General features: G+C 31.8%; 4 protein-coding genes across 4 annotated transcripts in view; all 4 read right to left on the reverse strand.

Moving 5' to 3' along the window:
- Nucleotides 1-294: 294 nt before the first annotated feature.
- Nucleotides 295-1,618, reverse strand: LOC107496813 (uncharacterized). Its single transcript, XM_016118143.3, has 2 exons — nucleotides 1,423-1,618; nucleotides 295-743 (listed from the first exon to the last, which is right to left on the reverse strand). Exons 1-2 carry the CDS (start codon nucleotides 1,604-1,606, stop codon nucleotides 532-534), a joined length of 396 nt encoding a protein of 131 aa, XP_015973629.1. The 5' UTR covers nucleotides 1,607-1,618; the 3' UTR covers nucleotides 295-531.
- Nucleotides 1,619-5,078: 3,460 nt separating this feature from the next.
- On the reverse strand, nucleotides 5,079-8,137 carry LOC107496793 (receptor like protein 22). The gene has a single exon (XM_016118123.3). It carries the CDS (start codon nucleotides 8,119-8,121, stop codon nucleotides 5,302-5,304), a length of 2,820 nt encoding a protein of 939 aa, XP_015973609.1. The 5' UTR covers nucleotides 8,122-8,137; the 3' UTR covers nucleotides 5,079-5,301.
- Nucleotides 8,138-9,090: 953 nt separating this feature from the next.
- LOC107496801 (uncharacterized) lies at nucleotides 9,091-10,285 on the reverse strand (the record flags this gene model as incomplete). The annotated part of the gene is given in 2 exon segments (XM_016118129.3): nucleotides 9,091-9,651; nucleotides 9,825-10,285. Coding segments are annotated over 2 exon segments (585 nt in total). The 3' UTR covers nucleotides 9,091-9,423.
- Nucleotides 10,250-10,285, reverse strand: part of LOC107496751 (uncharacterized) — a 2,468-nt gene continuing 2,432 nt past the window's right edge. Inside the window, exon 4 of the mRNA XM_052251464.1 lies at nucleotides 10,250-10,283. Within this exon, the coding sequence (XP_052107424.1) occupies nucleotides 10,250-10,283 (34 nt within the window). The remainder of the gene's footprint in view (nucleotides 10,284-10,285) is intronic.

Here is a 10,285-nt window from a genome sequence, read left to right on the forward strand (position 1 = left end):
ATATATATATATATGCTATTTTTAGTAATTTCATATATAGAAGAAGAAAGAATTATTGCAATAATGTAAATGGGACTACCCGGACTAGCTAGCATCAATTTTCTACGACAATTATTCCTTTTTAAGTGATCATCATTTAAGAATTGAAATCTAGCTAGCTAGTTGCAGAAAGTAATGCTCTTGGTTTTACGTACCAATTTAAAAGTAAAATTTTGGAACAAATGTAATTTTATTTTATGAATATTTGATGATGACGTAGTTATATATGCTCCAAAGAAAAAAGGAAATCTAATATAAGTAGCAGAAAGTAGCGGTTTTATTTCACAAGCCCTGAAAATTGAAGCAGGCCAATATATGGTTTTATTTCATAAGCACTATTACAACAAACTCAAAGCTGAACGCATATATCAGCACTCTTCCACAGAAATAAAAAACGTACATTGAGTTCGATTATTCTACTGGCTAGTAAAACAAAAACATATGCTTCTTCTTTGACCTCAATTAATTAATGAAGTGTTAGATAATGCTTAATTATTTGGTGGCTGGGGGGCGGCAAGGTTCACCCTGGTATGGATTATTAGCGCTGCATCGTTTATAGGAAGGAACAGGAGTAGGGTTTACAAAAGGACTAGAATGTCCTCCTCCACCTCCTCTTCCCATTCCTTCTGGATAAGCATGTCCTCTTCCATTTGGATTAAGAGCTGTTCTTCCTCCTATTCTATATGCTTCTTTCTCATCACCACCTGCATATTATATATAAGTAATTAACAAAAATTATAAGCGATTAACAATTTTTTTCTCTTTTTTTTTATTTTTTTTATAATAGAAGCGTTCATTCTCTAGTATTTTCTAATAACATCATTAATAATTTTTGTTTCGGGCATATTAAGTTTTAATAAAATAAATTAATAAATTGATTTTTGGTTATTTTAGAATATTAGATAAATTATTTTTATTTGTTAAAATTTTATTTGTTACTTTTTAAAAAATGTTAAAAATTAATTTAAGCATATAATACATACTTAGCATATCATATATATATATATATAATCATAAGCATTTTTTAGATTTTCACATCAAATAAAAACGTATTAATTAAATTATTTATTTACAAATTTAAGATAGAAAAAAAGAAAAATAGATCTCTGACATCTTGTTCCGCGAACATTTTCGTCTCTGACCATTGAAAAATACTTTTAAGTCCCTAACCTTCACAAAACTTGGACAAATCAGTTCCTCCGTCCAAATGCCTCCGTCAGGGACTGATCCGTCCAAATTTTGTGAAAGTCAGAAACTTAAAAGTATTTTTCAATGGTTAGAGACGAAAATGTCCGCGGAGCAAAATGTCAGGGACCTATTTGTCCTTTTTTCCTTAAGATATATATATATATATATAATTGTACATCTAATAGAAACTCTTACGCTGATTGTGTGCTAGTATTCGAGCAGCTAAAGTTGAAGAAGGAAGGAAGATTAGGGAAGCCAAAAGCAAAAATGCAACAAAAATGGGCTTCATCATCTTATGATTATTAGGAATATAATCAGTGAATGAGAGTATAATATGATAGAACAGTTTTGGTTTTGCATAGAGCCACACAATAATCATGTATTTATAGTCACAAAGGTTTGAAGAGTCAAGTAAGACGCCTAGCAAATTAAAAGAAAAAGGTTTTCAAGATATGGGTTGGAAAAGTAGATAATGTCCCTAAGAAACTAAAGCAGCAGCACATGCGTCCTACTCAAATTATTGTATCTTTTGATGAAATTATTAAGTGGCAAGTTGACTTGACTAAAGACATACTTTAGTTAATTTATTTACCTTTTAGTATAATTGGACTCTCCAATTGGGATATTAATAGAGTGACCACAATAACTAACAGAATATTATAAAATTGTTTTTAACTCTTTTTTTTTAATTTACAGTTCAAAATTAGAATTTAAAATTTAGAAAATGAGTTTAGAATTAAAAATAAAAATAATTTACTGAATTTACAAAACATTTAAGTTCTTAGTTTAACTCTTGCCCTTAGTTATTTAGGAACGAATAGAGGAAATTATTATTTCCGTCCAAATGAAATTTTAATCCCAAATTGTTAGATAAAATCATTAATTAAGGATATTTGATTTTTGTCCTGTATTGGCTTGTGATTGAATGATATCATTTGAAGAATTTCAAAATTAAATATCTATATTTAAAAATATTTTAAATGTCTTTATCTAAGTCACGTAATTTAATTTATACCAAATTTAGATAATTTAATTTTTGTAATACTAATAACTAAGTCACACTACTCACAGAATTTTATTATGTTAGAGTGCGACAAGGTAATACAACACAACACTATAAATTAAAATTCAATGAAAGATTTTTTAATCTTATATTATTTTATATTTATACCTTGTGGAATTTGATGGTACGATACAAATATGTTACGACAAAGTGGTCAAATTTGATGGCAAAATGTAGCAGGACTACTATCAATATCAAAGCATAGACTCGTATGTATATAGAAGACTTGATAAAGTACAGCAACATTTATATTAAAAAGTGTATTAACAAATACCAATTAATATAACTAAATTAAATTAATTTAATAATTAATTTATTAGTCTGTTTAAATAAATATAAAAAATTTAAATTATTTTAGTATACTGTATATGAAATGAAAAAAATGAATAAAAAACAAAACAGAAAGAAAGAAAGAAAAGAAAAACAAGGGAAACGACAAGACTGTGTTCTCATTGATCGGCCATTGGCTTATAAATAAAATGCCAAAGGCGAAGGCTTGAAATAAGACCACTAATTATTTGCTTTAGCTATTATATTATGAATTTTTTTTACTTTAAATGAAATTCACGTGTCATCTCTTGCTAAAACATAAAATCCAAAAGGAAATTCATTGACTCATTATTTAAAGAATTTTCTTCTTCTTATGTCATTTTTCTGCTATATTTTGAAATCTGACATACACTGACAGCAAAATACATTAGTCAATAAGACACAGATAAACTGTGTAACATGAACATTTAATTAAACTCATCGTCAAGAGAGTTTTATTATTGACATATTACTATATAAATTAATAATGAAAGCTGCTTCATCACTCCGATCCACCACGAGTGATAAAAGCCAATTTATTTGTCTTCATAGATATGTGTACGTAGTAAATACTCATGTAGAGATACTTTTATGTAAAATTAATAATTGTTAAACGATAATTTAATTAAATTTGTTAAATTATTTAATAATTTTTTATTATCAATTTTATATTAAAACAACTCCACGTGAATAATCATTTTATATCAAATGACAACCATATCTTCAAATTAAATGTCACAGCACAATTATGTTGATTAATTCAACAAAAAGAACTTCTTAAGTGCTTCGAGATCAAAATAAATTATAATGCGTGACATCATTTATAAGACATATTTTCTGTTATAATTCATGAGTTACATCTTAATCAGAATTACTGTTAATTTTCTTATTAAAATGAGCTTAATCGAAAATAACATTCTAGCTCATTTGGCAAATTTAAAATTCGTAAAAGGATCCTGTGTGTACATTCTATCAACTTCAGTTTCGATTTCTTTTTAAAATTGTAAATTTTGGTATGAAATTGCTGGTGAGGGTAATGAAATCATCTGTCAGGCGAGCTAATGGAGTCCTCAATTAGTTAGGAGCTCTTTCTTTTTTTCTCCATGTCGTCGTTGGGAGGCAAAACAAAAAGAAAGAAAGAGAAGGATGGAATTTTTTTACTTTTGGCATAATACCCCATAGGCTGAGGAGCAAAAGGAGGAATCCGCCGGAGGAAGGGCTCGCGTCTGATTAGCTAGTTGGTGAGGCAATAGTTTACTAAGACAATGATCAATAGTTGGAATGGCCTTACCTTACTATTTTCTTAAAAAATAAACAAAATTTTCGTAAATAGTAGATATTTCTAAATAAAAAAAGTATGTCTTAAGATTTAACTTTTAATCCGCATATTTTTATCCTTTGTAATTCTTCCTCAGCCAGGTGACATTTGAATATATGAGTATATATTATCTAATACATTAATAAGCTATATAATAACTCAAGCAAGCAATGACAAATTATTTTAAATCAAACAAAAGCAACAAATCAATATATAATAGGTTTTCTTATATTTAATTCACAAGAAGTTGAAATAATAGATGACTCATGCATAGTCTATTCATTAATAGAGATGGCACATTTTTGGATGAGGGATCTTGCATTAGATAGTGCATGCTAAAAACATATTTCTATAAAAAGCACACAAAATGAGTTATAAAAATTAACATGATAATATGTGTGAACAAAAGCACGCAAAATGAGTTATAAAAATCAAGTTGATAATATATATGATGCATTCTATTAAGAATTTGCACATGAAAAATAATTTGGAACAGAAAACAGTTTCTCCATAACCATAGGGATAACTCAAATCATCATTCCGTACATATTTTATATATCCAGAGTCCAAACTCCAGAGACCAAAGATCATGGCAACCGTAGCAAAACAGAAAGTTTATGATTCACAATCTGAATTACTATTTCTTTGCATTTTTATTTTGTCACTCCTATGAAATTCCTCTCAAATTCAAATTCACCATGAACACCATGAAAATGAATGAGCCGTTTTGATGAACAACAATCTGTATATAAAAATTGAGATTACTTTAATGATAATTAATGTTATGGTGCATAACACCTTTTAACTAAGAATAAAGAATGTGTATGATTTTTGTACAATAGATTCGACAATATAAAATACATGTTAGAATATAAATATACATCGAAAATAAACTAAACCACACATGTATTTATATCGAAATACATTGGTAGCTGATTTTAGTGTATAAATTGCATTTTTGTAGAAAAAAATAATAGCATCTGCAATGCACTTCACAAATTTAACTATAATATTTACATTTCATGAATCATGAAAAACACACTTTCATGAGTTAATTATCTTCAATATCAATATCACTCGCATATAACATAATTATACATTTTTCTCTCACTCTCAGGACACTCGCTACAAAAACAGAGAAATAGAGTTTCTTTAGTAAATAACTCAATTCATTTCATTCTTGGCATTCATTTCATTGCAAGAGTGGTGGTACATTTAATTCTTGGCATTGATGAAGCTATAATGATGTAAGCATGGATAAATCACAAAGTTTTGATATCTAACACATTTTATTTCACAAACAGAAAAATTCACATGATAGAAAAAAAAAAGAAGGAAAAAACATGATGCTTTGCATGGCCTCTGATCTTCTGTGCATGTTTTGTTAAGTATAGCCACAAATAAGTCTGGCAAGCCACAATGGTTTCGCAGTCTTGATAAACAAGCTTCCAAGGAAGATCCCAAACACCACTCCACATGCATATCCCACTACTACTGACTTCCACCCAAATAATGAATCTTTGGCTTCAGGAAATACTGAAGGTGGTTGTTCTTCATCATTACCGCATGACTTTGACAAAGGGAATCCACAAAGCATTGGGTTTCCTCTGTAGGAATCATTTTGAAATGTATTGAACTGTTTTCCTCTAGGTATCACTCCCTCCAACTGGTTTTTCGAAAGGTTCAAGACAGATAGAAAATTCAAATTTGTCAAAGACAGAGGTATTTCACCTTTCAGTTGGTTCCATGAGAGGTCTAACCATTCTAAACTCGTCAAATTACCTAAAGTTTGTGGAATGTTACCACTGATTTTATTGTGAGAAAGGTTAAGCCCTTTGAGAAAATTCAATTCTCCTAGAATTTGTGGAATTTTTCCTTCAAACAAGTTATTTGACAAGTCTATAGTTGTGAAAATAGTTAATATCCTTGACATTTCTCTCTCTTGACCTTTCATAATGATCACAACAGAGTCATTATATGGTACACTGGTCGCATTAGCATGCGCGCTCATATACTCCAAACTATCAGCTTGAGTATTTTCATTCAGAGTCGTCATCATTCCTTGAAACTCTTGAAAGTATTGCATTGGCAAAGGGCCACTAAATTTGTTATTAGACACATCAAAAATTTTCAACTTTGGAAATGGATGCTTCATACTCAAACTAGTGATGGTACCATGAAATTTGTTATTTCGCAAACTGAGTACCTGTAGTTCCTGAAGAGCTTCTAGCTGACTGGGAAATACATCTTCTATGTTATTGTCACCAAGGTCTAGAACTTGCAGTTTTGTGCAATGAGCCAACGATTGTGGTACTGGTCCCTCTAATTGGTTGCCATTCAACTTTATAGTCTCAAAAGCATTATTCTTGGAGAAGTTTCCAGGTATGCTTCCATAAAAGTTGTTGATTTGCAAATCCAAAACCAGGAGTGAAGGAAAGGATCCCAAACATTGTGGAATATTGCCAGTCAAATTGTTGCGAGACAGGATTAGCATATTGAGGAAGCTTGCATTGCATATTGTTGAGGAAATGCCTCCTGTGAAGTTGTTCTTTGAGACTGAAAAATAATAGGTGCCATCTGATGGAATTGGAATATTTCCTTGCAGCCTGTTGAGACTGAGATCAATGAACTGCATGTTCTTCCATTTGTACAAGAGCTTGTCATTAAACCATTTGGGAATCACCCCTTCAATTTGGTTATCAGAAAGGTCTAGTACATATAGATCTTCAATGCTTTCTAGGAACTTAGGAAATTTTGTAATCTTACACGAAGATAAACCTACTACAGTAAGGTTAGGTAAAAGATAGTCAACATTGTCTTCTAGGTTAATAGAGAGAAAAGCATTGTGAGATAGATCAAGAAAATTTAAAGATTTGAGCTTTGAAAATTGGTGAAAATCTATATGACCACTCAAATTAGCTGAAGATAAATCTAAAGTGGTAAGATTTATAAAATTAAATATTGAATTTGGAAAACTACCTTGAAATTTATTATTCGACAAAACCAAATAATTCATAGAATAAGTCGAGAATTCTCCTATCGGTCCTACTAGGTGGTTGTGCCCAAGATCTAGAAATATCAATGAAGGCAAAGAATAACACCAATTTGGAATTGTCCCATTTAATGAATTATTATACAAAATCAGGGACGTTATTTCTGAGAGTTTTGTATCCTTACTTGGAATTGGGCCTTCTAAGCTATTCAATGACAAATCTAGAACATTAAGTTGGGATAGACGAAAAAGTGATGGTGGCAATTGGCCTCCTAGATTGTTAGAAGAAAGTTGCAAGGTATCTAATTTAGTGAAGTTGTCGAACACGTCTGGGATGTGACCACTGAAACTATTAGAACTAAGATCTAAGTAGGTGAGATGTTTGAGGTTTGAAAGCAAAGATGGAATTTCACCATGAAGTCTGTTTCCTAAAAGTTCCAAATGAGTTAGTTGAGTGAGATTCCAAAAAGACACGGGAATTAATCCATCAATTTGGCAATTCCGTAGCCGTAGTTGGTTAAGAGAATTCAAGTGGCCTATGGAATCTGGTATTTTTCTGATAGAAGACATATCTACGCCATCTAGAACCAGCACTTCCAAGTTAGTGGTGTTACCCATGAGTTTACTCCATGTTGATTCATCAAGTCTCAGTTCATGATTACACGACGAGAGATCAAGTGAGAGTAATTTAGACAAGCGAGAGATCGTGGAGGGAATATGATTGCCAAATGATGAACATGATAGATTGAGATGCGTGAGACTCACAAGATCACCAATTCCGGGATATATTGGAGAGTCGGAGAAGTCATTGGCGGCAAGGTTGAGTTGTTGAAGATGCGTGAGTTGGAACAGAGTGTTGTTGGGATGAAACTCGCCTTGGAGCATGCTGCAACTGAGGTCAAGGCCAATCACGTGCCCTGACGTGGTGTCGCATGTGACACCATCCCACTCGCAACAATCCGTACCATTGTTCCACGACGCTATCTTGTTGTAACAAGAGGAAAGCGCCGGCCAATCTTTGTACAATGAAGTGTTAATGGAAAATGAGTTCTTGAATTGGAGCAAGTCTGAGTTGTCATGGTGGTTACACAGTGGCAACACCGATGAGCAACTGGAAGATGGATTATGAACAAGAAGAAGAAGCAACAAGAGAGTATAACGCCTCATCGTTATGTTTAGAAAACTATATTTGTGTATATGTGTGTGGCGCATGGCATTCAATGCAACTCATGAATGCAAATTTATATACATCAGCCAGCGCGTGGAATATTCTTCAAACTTAGTTTCTAGTGTAGTGTGTGATGCTTACTAGGTACTCGCAGTGTGAAGACACAAGATTTTTCCACAAAGCGCGTTGAATAACTTTTGTCATAATGGGGAAAAGTTGCATGATATGGACTAAGGAGAATGAAGACCCAACAAGCTAATAATTAAGGTGGCTATTCTAATAAAGATATTATTATATAAAAATATTTTATTTTGATCATGATGAATTGTAAGATTTAATTTTTATATGTGATAAAAGTATTATTTTTATTTAAAGTGTAGACAAACAAATAAGTTACACTTTTTAAACAAAGATTATCATAAAAAAATATTTTTAACATCTTCATTTTAATAGTTGTCAATAATTAAAAGTCATAATCAATGCAAAAAAATGTTTTTATTTTCAGTTTTCTTCAATTCTTTTCAAATTTTCTATCACACTTATCTTAATTAATCAAAGTAACAAATCTTTTTCGTGGATGCTCAACAAGTGAGAGTTGGACCACCAATAACATGCCAATTGAAAAAAGATTCTTCAGATTTAGTGCTAAGAAGTGTTAACACTTGAACAACTCCAACTCTTTCTCACCATCTAATTAAAATTTTAAAACATATTTTCTGTAACTAAAATTCTTACCACAAAGAACTAAAGAAGAAGAATCATGCATATAGTGTCATATACAATAATCTTACGATGTTTTCAGTCAAAGTGTCATTTCTACTAGAAGTCTAAAATTATATATATATCATATCAACTGAGAATATTTTTTCATAGGCCAATTCAATTTCATAATATTTCTTTATCAAATGAAATAAGATATAGACTAACATTTTTTTCTGGAAGTGCTTAGATTATTTTTTCATTCATTTAAATTTCAAAACAATATTTAATAAAAGCACAGAAATGTATTATAATAAGTTGACAATATATATGATGCATTCTATTAAGAATTTGCACATGAAAAATAATTGCACTACGCATGAGGTTCTGTAAAAGTGTCTTGTACAAGAATTTGGAACACATTCTCCATAACCATAGATATAGCTGAAATCATCATTTCGTACATATTGAGTGCAAACAATTTTATATATCCAGAGACCAAAAATTATGGCAACCCAAAGGCAAAATAGAAAGTTTGTGGGTCACAATCTGAGTTACTGTTTCTTTCCATTTCTATTTTGCCACTCAAATGATATCCCTCCCATGTTCAAATACAGTATCAGGACTCTGAACAACACAAGAATGAATTAGCCTTTTTGATGAACAGCAATCTGGTGTATGTCCATGTCCTTCAGCATCACTGCACGCCCACACGAGTCACAAGGGGCTGTCCTCGACCCACAAACACTCTCATGCTCAGACAATCCTCTTAATCTATCACGCGCATCAATGGCAGAACTTCCAGCTTGTACCATATCACCACAAAACCGACATGAAATTAACCGCAAGGGGCAAACTGAAGCTTGGTGCTCAACCTAACAAGAATGTAAAAACATATTTATCAGATAAATTTAAATAAGATGAAGGAATTTGTGATTTGGCACTGCTTTTATAAATAAACATCATATCTAAGCCAACTACAATAGTAATACATTCGTAAGGGCATCAAAAGAGAGCAATAAAAGAATGAAGATGGGAATTAACTTACCATTTGCTGTTTCTCAAGGATTATTCCACAAGGGCAGTGAAGTGGCTCATGAAAAACTTTCATGTGTTTTTCCAATTCTACCTGCTGGAAAGCTTGACCACACCTATCACAGTGAATATGGTTCTTGGACTCTTCCATTCTAAGAACAACTCCACAGCCTGCATGCTGACAGACAACATTGTGCCTGCTACAGTATGCTTCATGCAGCGCGATAGTTCTAGAAGGTATGTAATGTTTGCAATTCCTACATTGTTCGGTATCCGTCCCAGCAGATGACATGGAAGATGATGATGCTTGCTGACCCACTTTTTGATTGAAGTCGTCCTGAATTGTGACTGATATATTATACTTAGTCATCTCCTTAAAGCCATAAATACCGATGCTGTAACTCCCTGCTCCTAACTTTTTATCTTTTGAAGTAAGAATCAACGTTTTGGAACCAATATCATGGGAAGACCACT

This window comes from Arachis duranensis, chromosome 7 (genome assembly GCF_000817695.3).
Source record: "Arachis duranensis cultivar V14167 chromosome 7, aradu.V14167.gnm2.J7QH, whole genome shotgun sequence".
Classification (NCBI taxonomy): Eukaryota; Viridiplantae; Streptophyta; class Magnoliopsida; order Fabales; family Fabaceae; genus Arachis; species Arachis duranensis.